This window comes from Geotrypetes seraphini, chromosome 5, assembly GCF_902459505.1.
Source record: "Geotrypetes seraphini chromosome 5, aGeoSer1.1, whole genome shotgun sequence".
NCBI classification, from domain to species: domain Eukaryota; kingdom Metazoa; phylum Chordata; class Amphibia; order Gymnophiona; family Dermophiidae; genus Geotrypetes; species Geotrypetes seraphini.
This window is the reverse complement of record NC_047088.1, coordinates 244129630-244144721: the sequence shown is the minus strand read 5'-3', so window position 1 is coordinate 244144721 and position 15092 is coordinate 244129630. Positions and strand designations below refer to the sequence as shown.

At 41.6% G+C, this 15092-nt stretch overlaps 1 protein-coding gene across 2 annotated transcripts in view; it reads right to left on the bottom strand.

The window, feature by feature from the left end:
• Nucleotides 1-7890: 7890 nt before the first annotated feature.
• The window catches only part of CFAP221 (cilia and flagella associated protein 221), a 141714-nt gene continuing 134512 nt past the window's right edge, over nucleotides 7891-15092 (bottom strand). For both annotated transcript variants that reach the window (XM_033947171.1, XM_033947169.1), the window contains one exon: nucleotides 7891-8868. In XM_033947171.1, coding sequence (XP_033803062.1) covers nucleotides 8781-8868 — 88 coding nt within the window. In that variant the 3' untranslated portion in view covers nucleotides 7891-8780. The remainder of the gene's footprint in view (nucleotides 8869-15092) is intronic.

Sequence of the window (15092 nt, the reverse complement as noted above, 5' to 3'; positions counted from 1 at the left end):
AGGTGAGGTAAGAAAGGAGAGAGTCAAACATGTGTACAACAAGGGTCCTTGGGGATTCAGAGAGCCCAGCATAGGCACCAAAATTTCAAATACAAATACATGTAACCCTGGTCTCATGCAGCCTTGAAGCACCAGCTAGCTCCTCGGGTCAGGCACCTGCAACCAGGGCTCACAAAAAAAAGTCCAATTTGAAGCTGGCCATAGGCAGGAGGATAGCCTTCCCTGGATTCAATCACTCCATACAGTCCTTTACCCAAATGGAATAATTCAAGCTAAGACTGCAGTGCAATTGAATTTTTACTTGCTGTAATTTCGGCCTCAAAAAATATGACTACGTTAGCCCCTATTACACTAAACTCCACTGGCTGCTGGTGGAGGCAAGGATCATCTTCAAATTCGCTTGCCTTTGCTTCAAAACCCTAGCAGGCTCTTCTCCAATCTACCTATCCGAGCACTTTGAAATTGCAGGCCCCTCTCGTACACGAAACACCTACCTGTTTTCCTTTCCTTCCCTGAAAGGCTGCCTCTACAAGAAATTCCTCGACAGATCCCTAGCATTCCAAGCGGGCAAATGGAACAAATGCCTCACTGCACTCATCTCCAATTCCCCCCCCCCCTACCAAATGTTCAGGAAGTCAATCAAAACCTACCTTTTTGATAAATTCCTCTAATTTCTCCCCCCTCTTCCTTGCCTCCTCCTCGGACCTTGACTTACCTCAGACTCTCGACTCCTCCAATCTTGTCAGCCACCAAATGGTTAAACAAAATGGATCACCCTATCCAACTAATCACCCCTTCTTCATTACCTCCCATACTAAATGCCTCTGCTCTGCCTTATTGAACACCGCAGTATGCATCACCACCGTATGTAATACTACTGTATGAACTCCGCTATATATATGTAACTTCACCGTAAATGTAGCGTTGCTGAAAATGTAAATGTTGCTACCATTAAAAAAAAAAATAAAAAAAAAATTTGTAACTTTACTGTAAATGTACAGTCTCTTCATCTGTTAACCGCATAGAACTTCCATGGTAATGCGGTATACAAAAATAAAGTTATTATTATTATTATTAATTAGTAAGCTATTTACTTCTTGGAGAGGGCAGTTTTTCTTGTCCCTTAACAACATTCATTCTGCTGATGGCAAATGAGCAGAATGAAAAAAAAAAAAAAATGAGTTTCTGGTGTGCTGTTGATGGAGTGACGGGACAAGGTTTCTTCACCTAGTCTTTGTATAATTTATGAGACACTAGGAATGAAATATTGTGGGACCAATCGATACCGCCTTCGGATTCCACTGGGAAATGTCACTCATTTGTACATTTATTACAGTTCAAGGACTGGTAACATTGACATTAGCACCCAAACAAAGCTGATTCCTTATCGGAAGGGGAAAAGTCTCATGCACTCAATTTCCCCCAAAGACACAGAAGCCGGGCCAAAGACACTTTGTTCTAAAGAAAGCACCAGCCTGGTGAACAAAGAAGTAGGAACGATTGTGCATCTGTTCAATCTGGCCAAAATACCTGTTTTACATTAGCCAGGACTTGGGACTCTGTGGGGGCAGGGCTAAAATTCAAATAATGGAATAAATTCAACTACTGTCCAAGTAACTTTGCTCAAGTCTGAATGCAGAAATTTATTTATTCATTCAGTTTTCTATACCATTCTCCCAGGGGAGCTCAGAACTGTTTACCTGAATTTATTCTGGTCCTCAGGCTTTTTTTCCCGTCTGCCCCAGTGAGCTCACAATCTATCTCATGTACCTGGAGCAATGGGGTGATTAAGTAACTTACCCAATATCATGAGGAGCAGCATGGGTTTGAACCCACAATTAGAGAATGACACGGGGACAAATTTTTCCCTGTTCCCACAGGAACTCAATTTCCCCGTCCCTGCGAGTCTTGTCGCTGTCCCTGTCCCATTCCTGTAAGCTCTGCCTTAACTGCACAAGCCTCGAACACTTATGATTTTAAAATGTTCGAGGCTTGTACGGATGAGGACGGAGCTCAGGCATTTGTGGAATGAGGCATTATGACATCACAATCTGAGCTCTAGAATGTTGCTACTTATGATTTTAAAGGGTTTGAGGCTTGTGCAGATGAGGACGAAGCTTAGGCATTGGTGGAATGAGGTATTATGACATCACAATCTGAGCTCTAGAATGTTGCTACTTAGGATTTTAAAATGTTCGAGGCTTGTGCGGATGACGACAGAGCTTGCAGGAATGGGGCAGGGACAGGAAAAGAACTGAACAGGATGGGTCGGGAAAATGAGTTCCCACGGGTACAGAGAAAAATTTGTCCCCATGTCATTCTCTACCCACAAGCTTAGTGTGCTGAGGCTGTGGCTTTAACCACCGTGCCACTTGCTTGCAGGTATAGCTTTGCTGACAATCCATATAACCTAAAATGGAAAACTTATCTGTTTTAAGTTATGCATTAGTCACTAGGATGAATATGACCCTCAGAACCAAAAAGCAGATTCTTTGCTGTGTCTGATTGCAGGCTTCATCTTTCATTTGCAAGTTCATCATGATTTACTACGACTATTTACTACTTCTATAGCGCTGAAAGGTGTACACAGCACTGTACATTCTAACACACAATAGACAGTCCCTGCTCAGAAGAGCTTACAATCTAATTTAGACAGGACATTTGTTCTGCTATTTATGGCCCTGGATTTTGACTCTCATCTCACGTCAAAGTCTAAGGGGTTCAGTTTGCAAACAGAAAAATGTCCAAAAAGTGAGGTATAGGTGCAGATGGACTTTGTTCTCACAAAATGTTCATCACTATTTTTTGAACCCATATCCTACTCTAACTAGAACACTTGTGGTGGAACTTATGAGCCCTACAAAACTCACCCAAAACTGACCTATAGGTGACACCTGCAGGCACAAGGGCTATTGTGGTTGTGTACAGTAGGGTCCAGTGGGCAGTGGTCTTCCTTGGAGCGCTCACACCCCTCCTGCTCTCTGCCCCCTGTACCTTTTTATCTTTGGCACTCTCTGACATTATTTCCGGGACCCGCACCTGGGAAGTGAGTGCCAAAGCTGACGCAACTACTTCGCGGCTGCTTGCACCAAAGATAAAAAAGGTACAGCAGGGGAGGGATGGGGGAAGGGAAGGGGTTGGGCGTACAGCAGGTGGGGAAGAGGGCAGGAGAGGGGCACCCCCGCTACGCCACTGCCAGCGGGTTTTGGAGAGTTCACCATACAATATAAAGGGGTTACGGTGCGATGTGGACCTGGAGCTTTTTATGTGAAGTTCACTGCAGTGTCCCCTAGGGTGCTGCACTAATCTGCTGGGATGGCTCTGTGGTCAGTCTACTAAGAATGCTGGCCCCTCCTACATCCCAATGGCCTCTTTTGTGCATTTTTCTTTTGGACGTTTTTTTTTTTTTTTTAAATGTTCAAAAAGATAGATGCACAGAACGCACACATCTAAGAAATGGCCATTTTGGAAACAAAATGATAGGACATGTTTCTGTTTTGAAACCGGTCATGTTTGCTACTGGATTTTTGGACCAGTTAGAAGTAGACTACAGCAATCTAAGCGTGAGGTTATGAGAGTGTGGACAAGGGTTTGGGAATTGTGCTGAGAGGAAGGTGCAAATTTTGGTGATGTTGTAGAGATAGAAGCGACAGGCCTTAGCAGTTTGTTGGATTCTTAGATTATGTGCAGGCAATTTACACCAAAGCATCAGCAGAAGATCCAATTAACAAACTGTAAGTTTCATAGCAGAGAAAATATTTGAAAGTTGGGTTAATGACAGGAGTTGAAATTGAGCCCATAATACCCTAGATCAGTGTTCTTCAATCTTTTGACACCTGTGGACCGGCGGAAATAATTATTTTGTGGACCGGCAGTTGAAGAACACTGGGCTAAGTTGTGGGCCAGACCCCGCCCCCATAATAGTACTAATTGTAACACCATTTTTTCCATTCATTTTTCATATATATAAACACACACACACACGGTTCATAGTCAAATGCACGCAAGACAAACGCGCGCGGACAAACGGGTGCAGGCAATTGAGCGCAAGACAAGTGAGTGCAAAGACAAGTGAGTGGAAGATATCTAAGCGCAAGTGAGCGCAAAGACAAATGGGAGCAGACAAATGAGTGCAAAGACTTGTGCTCAGAACAGCTCGCCTTCATTTTGCTAGCCTCTTTGTGATTCGTTACGTATACTCCTTTCTTACGTGCTCGGAACAGCCCGCCCTCCCTTCGCTAGCATCTTTGTGATTGGTTACGTTTGCTCCTTTTATACTTGCTCAGAACAGTCCACCTTCCTTTCGCTGCCTGACTGTGTCCGTTATAGGTCTGGTCTAGAACTTGCTCTATAACAGGTATTTAGAATAATGTAAATAACCGAACTTACTGAATGTTACACACCTCTAGTAGAAGGCATGGTTACATTAGCATTTGACTATGAACTGAGACTAGATTGCCGCCCTCAAGCAGGGACTTTAAGATCCCTGTACTATAAGATCCTGCACGCTATTATCTGGTGACGGGAGAAAAGCGTGTGGCCGGCGCTCACTTGTCTTGCGCTCAGACGCTCAGATGTCTTGCGCTCAAATGTCATGCTCGTGCTTTTTACTAGAAATCATTCGCGCTGAATTGTCTTGCGCTCACTTGTCTGCTCCCATTTGTCTGCGAGCTTATGTCTTGGCGCAGTTATCTTATGCTCACTTGTCTTGCGCTTACGTCTTGCGCTCACTTGTCTTTGCGCATTTGTCCATGCGCATATGTCTTGCGCGCATTTGACTTGCCATCCACACACACGATATAATCATATTAACAACACATAATAGTTAACCACAAAATTAAACTACACAAAGCACACTGTATGCTTCTCAATATTCATTCCTACCAGAACACAGATAATCCCTATGCAAATATGGGACCAAAAACTAAAAGCATTAATATATACAAACAAACTAAGATGCAAGACTCTGCATGCAGTACAACCCCAGAGGAAAAGAAACAAATGCATTTCTTCCTGAACAGTGCAAAATATAGACAGAAGATGAAAATTCTAAAAATTGACACAATTCAATCAGTAAATTCAAAAATAAAATCATTCCCCCTACCTTTGTTGTCTTCCTCCCTCCATGCTGTGCCTTGCCTTCTAGCCTGCCCCTCCACCCCCAGTATTATCTTCGGGCCAGTTCCCTCTTCTCAGTGCTGCAGTGCACAAAGCCATGGGCAGCAGCTCCTCGCACGTCCCGCGCCTCATCTGGAAGCCTTCCCTCTGATGTTGTGACGTCAGAGAGAAGGTTTCCGGTTCAGGCGCAGGATGCGCGTAGGAGCCTCTGCCCACAGCTTTGTGCATTGCAACACTGAGGAAGAGGGAGCTGGCTCGAAGACAAAGCTGCATCGATTGCACCATGGACCAGCAGCTGAAGAGCACTGTCTGGGGCCCCGATGTGCGTGCCGGCCCTATGGACCAGCAGGAAATTTCTGTGGACTGGTACCGGCGGTTGAAGAACACTGCTTTAAAACATTAAAGTGATATGAGACATGCACATTTTTATAAACAAAGATTTTATTTTGATTTACACAGCTGTGCACATACCATCTCATACTATAAAAGCTCTGTGATCTAGGTGTAATCCAATCCTTCACCTGAAAATCTGTAACATTGTCCATTGGATAAAGCACTTCCTACAGGAGTACAACATGATTACGGAAGAATTTCAGGCATGTCCCTTTGAGGGGTTTTTAAACATTACTGGCTCAAGAAATGAAAGATAAAAGAAGATTTACAGGAACTGCTTTAATTGTAATGTGCTAAAATCAACTAAATGAAAATGTACAATGAAATGTGTAAAATATATCTTACATCTATCGTGAATATAAAGAAAATGTTATAAATGAGGACAGCTATGTTAAGGGACCTGACTTAAATTTCCAGCTCTGGTCTTCTGCTCCCCAGACAGGTTGGGGCCCGGGACGGTCCTGAGAGGAGGAAGCAAGAATCGCGGATGGTGAGACCTACCAGTGAGATCACAGGGACAGTTTCTGCAACGACTGGGCTGAAGCTCAATTGCAAAGTGATTTGAAATAGGGGGAAAAAATCCCCAGTGCCAGAAGCAGCCCCAAAACGACAGCATAAAATTGCCAGGTTGAATAAAAAAAATGAAAGGGACAAATTAAATTCATGGACAAAAATCTTTTACAAAATTTCCAGGTTTTAAAAGACAATAATTTTTGTTCAGTTTTGCCAAATGTAAGATTTGCACCATAAATATTTTTTTAAAAACAATGCAAAATTAGGTATTTGGAACCTAAATTTGGAGCATATTTTGCAAATTTCTGCTAGTTTCTTTTGTCATTTTTTTTTTTTTTTCCAAAGTTGCTTCTTACAGGTAGGTAGCTAGAATATATTGTTTGTCCATTTGGAACTTCTACATTTTCATCAATCATATTATAGAACAAAATGTAATAAAATACAACACACAAAACATATAATACGTTCTGTTGAAGACCTGAACATTTACATATTTTATCAATGTCAAGTAAGTTATGTGAATTAATTCTAATAATATTGTACACTTGTTGAAAGAAATAAAATGAATAAAGATTAAAAAAAAAAAAAAAAGATCTTCCGTCCAATGCAATTTCTTGAAATCTGGGAATAATACATTTTTTTTCTGGGGAAACAAAGGGAAGAAACTGGTAAAGTACATATTTGCATTATTGTTCATTTTTAAGTGTCCATGATGAAGTCATATGTACAAAGGGACAAATGAACCCCTCCTTTACATAAGCCGCACTAGCATTTTTAGCACTGGCCACGGCGGTAAGAACTCCAACGCTCATAGAATTCTGCGGCCAGTACTAAGAACACTAGCATGGCTTTGTAAATGAGGGTCTAATTGTTTTGCCTAAGGAGCTAGCACATTGCACCATATTTTCAAAACAAAAACATAACGAACCAACTCCAGGTTGCACAGTTCTTTAAATGTTTACTGTCCCAGGGTTGTGCATGTAACCAGGGCCGTGGCAAAGCGCATGCAAGACACAAGTGGCTTTTACATCTCTACTGAGCTCCAAGCCTGGTGACGGTCCTTTGTGCAACATGTTATTTTCAGCCTACTTTCCAAAGAGGAAAAGGCTCATATGATGTGTGAGAGAGAAGAAGAGGAAGAGGTATGGAGTTTTTCATCTGTGCATATATGTGAATACACATCTTAATCAGCATAGAACGTCTTGTTTAGCAGCTATACCTCTTGCTGTGCCTCCTTCCTGAAACCACCTTGCTCTAGGATATTGTGAAAAACTGGCTAAATCTTTTAGCCAGCATAATTTTAATATAGTATTACATTTTCCTAAAGTGTAGTAGTAATGCAACATACATAACATAAACCCAAATCGTCCGCGGCAATGTGGTGCAACCAAAGACAAAAGAAGGAAACTGCGGAACCGATGTTTGTGATGCCAAGATTTATTGTGTTAAGATATATGTAGTCTCCAAAATCCACATTGACTTGGAAAATACGGACCCGACACAGGTCATGTTTCAACTTAACCATCTTCCTCAGGGGTCTTAAGAGTTAAGTATTATTTTTAGAGAATTTCAATACAAACATTTCTCAAAAAAAATACTTGTTTGACTCTTACGACCCCTGCGGAAGACGGTTAAGTTGAAATACGGCCCACATTGGGTCCGTATTTTCCAAGTCAATGTGGATTTTGGAGATTACTGTACATATAAATTAATTCAATAAATCTTGGCATCATGAACATCAGTTCCGCAGTTTCCTTCTTTTGTCTTTCGTACTAATGCAAAACATAAAATCTTGCAGCAAAAACAACTGCGCAATCCCAAAGTTCTTGACGAACTCCATTTTGGAGGAAAATGTATTACATGCCCAGTGGTCAGATCCTACTTTATTTTAATAACTGCGTTCAGGTACAAATTTATATTAAAGCTTTCAGCAATTATTGTATACTTATACATTATTTCCAAGCCATGCTGAGCAATGTCTACTGTTCTGCCCAGCTACTGAGATATGTTTATATTTGAAGATTCTCACTTAGATGGTAAATATTCTATATGGTATACTTAGGGATCTTCGATGCAACTATATAGATGTAAATAAATCCCAAGTTATTCTAATCAAAAACTTCTCAAATCCACTCTTTGTTTCTCTTATCGGGCCTCGGGCCCCTTAAAAGATATTTAAGCTAAGTTAACTACTTAAAACATATTTAAAAGTAATTGTAAGAAGAAATAGAGTGAAAGTTTGTTACAAAAGAGGGGCCAGTGACGAATAGACACATGAAATCCACCGCTATGAACCATTGTTGGGCGGCGGAGGTGTTTCGCAGAGGCCCAATAAGAGAAACAAAGAGTGGATTTGAGAAGTTTTGGATTAGAATAACTTGGGATATATTTTCATCTATATAGTTACATTTGAAGATGATCATCAAAGGGATTCTCCCTCATTAAACGCAGGCACAAAAGGGAGTGCCAGAGGTAGGGTGGTGCTGGGGCCATCCTGACAAAGGATGAGTTGAAAGTGTATATTTTATTTCCTGTATTCACTTCCCAGTGCAGATCGTGTGCCAGTGTCCCCGAGCAAAACATTTTCAAAGAGAAATTTTAAAGGGAGTCTCCCTTTGAAATTACGCTTACAAGCGCATGGATTCAAGGTATCCAAGGGCCTGCAGGCTACACAGGGGGACTGAAAAGGAACCCCCCTTATAATTAGTACAGAAAAGTTTAGCAGCTGCTTTGTAGAATCCTTAGACATGCAAAGTTTATTCCAGAATCAAGTTTTTGTTGACAGTTTTTAGCTTCATAATTTCCAGCCTTGCTTTCACCTTTCCTTGAAGATTCTCAGACGTTCTGTAGGGGAAGAAAAAGGGAAGACTGTTAGAAAAGAAAGCGAGGAAGCAAAATTCTGAGCTATTATATGAAAAATAGTGAAAAGCAAAAATGATACATTAAGGTACATTTAATTCATTTTCTATGTACTGATAGGGCTGGTCTAATATTTATGCACTTTCAAGTTTTGGTAAAAAAAAACAACCTCTCCTGACAAATGAAGACCCTTAGGGCTCCTTTACCTAAGGTGCGTTAGGGCCTTAATGCATGGAAAGGCACACGCTAAATTGCCACGCGCTGGCATTGAGCTGGCATTATTCTAAAAGCATACCGTTCAGTAGCGCACCTTAGTAAAAGGAGCCCTTAGTTTATCCTCTGGGGCTGGTCTGTGATTTTCAACTTAGCATTGCTCATTTTCTTGGTATGATCCCTTTTATTACTTTATTGCCAAGGGCTCAATTCATTTAAACTTGGGATAGCATTTTGCAGACCTTAGGAAACTGGAAGACTGGGTGCCCAAATGGCAGATGAAATTTAACATGGACAAATGCAAAGTGATGCACATTGGGATGAAAAACCTGAATCACAGTTACTGGATGCTAGGGTCCACCATGGGGATTAGCACCCAAGAAAAGGATCTGGGTGTCATCATAGACAATACGATGAAATCTTCCATCCAATGTGTGGCGGCAGCCATAAAAGCAAATAGGATGCTAGGAATTATTAAAAAAGGGATGGTTAACAAGACTAAGAATGTTATAATGCCCCTGTATCACTCCCTGGTGCGACTTCATCTGGAGTATTGCGTTCAATCCTGGTCTCCTTATCTCAAGAAAGATATAGTGGCGCTGGAAAAGGTTCAAAGAAAAGCAACCAAGATGATAAAGGGGATGGAACTCCTCTCATATGAGGAAAGACTAAAACAGTTAGGGCTCTTCAGCTTGGAAAAGAGACGGCTGAGGGGAGACATGATTAAGTTTACAAAATCCTGAGTGGAGTAGAACAGGTACAAGTGGATCGATGTTTCACTCAGTCAAAAATTACAAGGACTAGGGGACAGTCAATGAAGATATAGGGAAATATTTTTAAAACCAATTGGAGGAAATTTTTTTTCACTCAGAGAATAGTTAAGCTCTGGAACGCGTTGCCAGAGGATGTGATAAGAGCTGATAGCGTAGCTGGTTTTAAAAAAGGTTTGGACAAGTTCCTGGAGGAAAAGTCCATGGTCTGTTATTGAGAAAGACACAGGGGAAGCCACTGCTTGCCGTGTATCGGTAGTATGGAATATTGCTACACCTTGGGTTTTGGCCACCATGAGAACCGGCTACTGGGCTTGATGGACCATTGGTCTGACCCAGTAAAGCTATTCTTATGTTCTTAAATCTTGTTACTTGGTAATTTAGAAGAATAAACATATTAGCATAGCATCATTAAAAAGCTGCTATAAGATCTGGGTGTCTTTAAACAAATCATGTAAACCTCCTTTATGGGATCTTGAATAAGAAATTACATTTTGAGCCTCTTTTCATTATGTGTAAGCCTCATTACCCCTTACTTAACCCTCTATTTTCCTAGAGAAATGACCAGTCTTCCAAATCTGAGCTTAAGATGAGATATACAGCCCATTCTCCTTATTCATGGTAGTGTGGTTCCCGAAAATGTTTGTGAACTGTGTAATCATGAATAACGAAACACTGAGTCTATGGGAAAATGGAGTTTAGGGTCCCGAAGTACATGTTGTCCCTCAAAACTACAGAAATGGAACAATAGATCTTATTGGGGGGTCGCCATGCAACAAATTACTCAAAATTGGAAAGACTATACTAAATTAAATTACACATTTTGGTGGAATTCAGTTTGCCACATATATAAGATGGAAAAGATTACAACAAGGGAATATTCATAATTTTAAAAAAGTGTGGGGCCATTGGCTAGTTACTCTAATGATCAGATATCTTAGCACATGGATAGACTATATTGGGATTAGGGAGGGTAATATATTTTTATTTGGAAATAGGAATATTGATAAAAAGGGGGGGATAGCTATTTCATATTATAAGAATATTTGAATGTAATTCAAGTGTTATGAAATAATTGTACTTTATTATGTATTTTCACTTGATGTAAGAAATGAAAATGAATAAAGATTTATAAAAAAAAAAAAAGGGTTAGGTTCCTGAATGGGATAGCACTTAGAGTACCTGTAATTCACTTTCCGGATGCTTTGGGGGCCATATCTGAAAGCCTGACTACGAGATGAAAGTGAAAGCAAATACGCAAACACAGTGGCACGAATGGGGAATATTGGTAGCAATTGATACAACCGCAGATACGTGAAATCATGCTTCGGGAATGTGCAAATAACAAGAATGAACTGTAGAAGTTTTTTCCCTGTCCAAGTTGCCTTACGGTCTGTTCTCAGCCCAGTCCTTGGGACAAACCATCCAGTCAGGTTTTCAGGATATCCACAACAAATATACATGTGATAGATAGTAGTCATCCTTCCTTGGAATTCATGCTAACCTCAATAAACGACGAACTTCGCCCCCACCCTTTAGGCATCCTACTACTTTACCGCCCACCCACCCCCTGGAACAAATCCTCCGACTTAGTTCTTGAGACCATAACAAAGGCCTATCTAAAATTCCAAAGACTATTGATCATTGGTGACATAAACCTTCACCTAGAAGACAACACCAACAAGGACACAACTGAGTTCAAAGATTTCCTCACTTCCTTAGGCTTCACTGCTCCCCCGCCCACCCCTACCTATGAAAAAGGGCACTCCATTGACATCATTAGTTTTCTTGACCTGACTGAGCACAAAACTTCCGCAGACATGACCCGTTGGGAACATGTCCCCTGGTCTGATCACCTCCTTGGGTCTTTTTGCCTCCCAGTCTTCATGTCAGCCCTTGATATCCCAACCCATGCCACAAACTTCATCTCCTACCGCAAAAAAATCTCAAGTGAATTATTCTGGTCCCAGTTTCTCAACAAACTCCCTCCTCTTCCCAATCACATGGACCCAGACTCAGTCTGGCACAACTGGGTGACTCTTTCCGAAACCACATACCGTGTCCTTGCCCCTCTAGCCACTAAACCCATCTCCTACTCTCATAAGGCTCCCTGGTATCTCCCATACCACAGAGAATTAAAACAGAAGTGTCGGGCCCTAGAACGGAAATGGAAAAAATCAAAAACCCCCCTAGACAAGCAATCCTGGAGAGAAAACATCAAATTCTACAACTCCGTGCTAAAAAAAGCTAGGAAGATTTACTATGGAGATAAAATCTCCAAGTCAAAAAACCAAAACAGTACACTGTTCCACATCTGGCGGAACCTAACTTCTAAAAACAACTCCGCCCCCTCCCCCCCTCCCATCTCCAAATGACCTAGCCAAATTCTTCAATGAGAAGATCACTACCATAAAGAGTTCGTTCCCCTCAGCTATCTCCTACAACTCTCTTTCCCCGAAAGACTCTGACCCTATCCCTGCCGACAGATCTTGGACTACATTCGAACTTGTATCCGAGACCCAGATCTCTAAACTCTGCCTGAAACTTAAATCCTGCAAGTGTATCCTAGATCCTTTCCCATCCTACCTTTACGAAAACATCCCTGCGCAGGCCATCTCTTCCCTTACAAACCTTATAAATAAAGTTTTACTATCTGGCCTGTTCTCTGAAATGGGACACATTGCCTTATCCCCTCTTCTGAAAAAAGCCGATCTCGACCCTTCCTCACCATCGAACTACCGCCCCATAGCAAACATCCCTCTTTTAACAAAACTTCTAGAGACCATAGTCGCTACTCAGCTCTCCTCCTACCTAGAGAGATTCTCCATTCTCCAACATTACCAATACGGATTTAGGCCCAATTTCAGCACCGAGTCCCTCCTAGTTTCCTTAATCTCAAAGGTGCAACAACTACACGCCCGAAAAAAATTTGCTGTTCTCCTACAGTTTGATCTCTCTGCGGCTTTCGACGTCGTACACCATGACATACTAATCTACCAACTTTCAGAGATAGGAATAGACTCCTCTGTTCTAAACTGGTTCTCAAACTTCCTCCGCGCTCGTTCCTATATTGTCAACACAAACGGCTCCAAATCTGCTTCATGGACACCATCCTGTGGTGTCCCCCAGGGCTCCCCCCTATCCCCTATTCTCTTCAACATGTATATGACCTCCCTGAAACTCCTCAAACTATCCCCCCTTGAAACAATCTACACATATGCAGACGATATCCTTATCCTCCTCGAAACAGATTCAAACCTTACAAACCTCCAAGATAACATCTCTTCATGCATAACGAGACTTCACACCTGGTCCCTCTCTGTACAGATGAAACTAAATGAATCAAAAACAAAATTACTCTGGCTCGGCCCAAAACTAGCACACCTGCCCACCCTCTTCACTCTACCCACAGGCCCTGCTCTGCACCTTGAATTCTCTAGCAAGGTCCTCGGCATCACCATCGACTCCTCCCTTTCCCTCAACGATCACCTGAACTCCTTGGCAAAATCTTGTTACTTCAGCCTCCACATGCTGAGGAAAGTTAGATCCTATTTTCACCAAAAACATTTCACCGTCCTTGTACAATCCATCATCCTATCCAAACTCGATTATTGTAATGCCATCTACTTGTGCCTAACAAAAAAAAGTCTCCGCAGACTCCAGCTTATCCAGAATACTGCGGCCAAGCTGATTTTTGCTAAACGCAAATCTGATCACGTCTCCCCACTACTTACCAATCTTCACTGGCTCCCAGTACTTTCCAGAATTCATTTCAAATGTTCCTGCCTAGCCTTCAAGATCATTCACGGCATCCTTCCGCCACTAATCCCTCTATTCTTCTTCGCCCAGACACCTGCCACCACCAGATCAGCCCACAGACATAAACTATCCTTCCCCTCTCTACACGGCATCCTCCATGCAGGTAAACTGGGAAAATCCCTCCTCTCCAAAATCATGGGCCTTTGGAACAATCTCACTGTCCCGCTGCGGAACCTGGGTTCCCTCCAACTATTCTGAAAACAACTGAAAACCTGGCTTTTCCCTAGCATATAACTTTCTCTCCTTCTGTCTACATCCCCTCTTTTTATATGCTTTTGTAAACCCTTCTCCCTTCTCTTCTTATTTTTTAAGCTTTGTAAACCGTGTCGAGCTCCACTTCCGTGGAGATGATGCGGTATATAAACTTAAGGCTTAGTTTAGTTTAGTTTAGATCTGCATGCACTGCCTCAATCTTATGTTTATTCATTTCCTAACTTATGTCAATGCACAATAATACAAGTTAATTTAAATTATTAGCCTGAGCAACTAAATAGGCCCCATTATTTAATGTGTTTTAGATCACATCGATACAATTTAGTAACTGAGGCTATTAAACTGTAAGCCCTCTAGGAAAAAGGAACCACCTACTGTATGTGAATGTAACTTGACTTAAGCTACCAATGAAAAGTTGTGAGCTAAATGTAAACAAATAAGAATATATAGGGAAAGGTGGGAGGGGAGAGGAAGGAGGAGACTGGAGTGTGCAATTGGACGAGACTGATTCTCCTTCCCACATACACATTTACTCACTCAATACTCCACCTCACTATACTGTCAAACACCACCATAAATCCCCAGCTAGGGCCATATTCTGGGTTGGGGAAGAGAGATTGAGTTTATGCCCTACCATCTACGCTTCCGATCATTTACTTACTGCTACTACTTATCATTTCTGCTCGATGTATGCAGCGCTGTACATTAAAACATTCAAGAGACAGTCCCCGCTCAGTAGAGCTTATAATCTATTTGACTCTAGTGCTTTCTACTAACTAGTCTGGACTCATAGGAGCATGTTTAGTGTGCTACACAGTTAGGGGGAAATTTGTCAAGTAGCATTAGGGTCTTTGCACTGACGTTAGGGTATTAATGCAGGCTAAATACTAAGAAGCTCATTTTAGCATGTGTTAATTTCCTTAATGTGTGTTAAAGCTCTAACACCTGTGCAAAGGCCCTAATGCTGCTTGATGAAGTCCTCCCTTAGTGTAGGTTTTAGCATGTGCTAAGTGTAAGCACAGACCTTTGCAAATAGCTACTACACATTGTAAGAGCAGGTATAGTATATATTTTATATACTTGAATATAAACCTAGATTTTGGGGCCAAAAATGGGGGTTTCAGTTTATATTCAGATCTACGGCTCTGCATCCCCCCACCCAAAACCTTTGCAGACCAAGTGACCTGCCCAGGG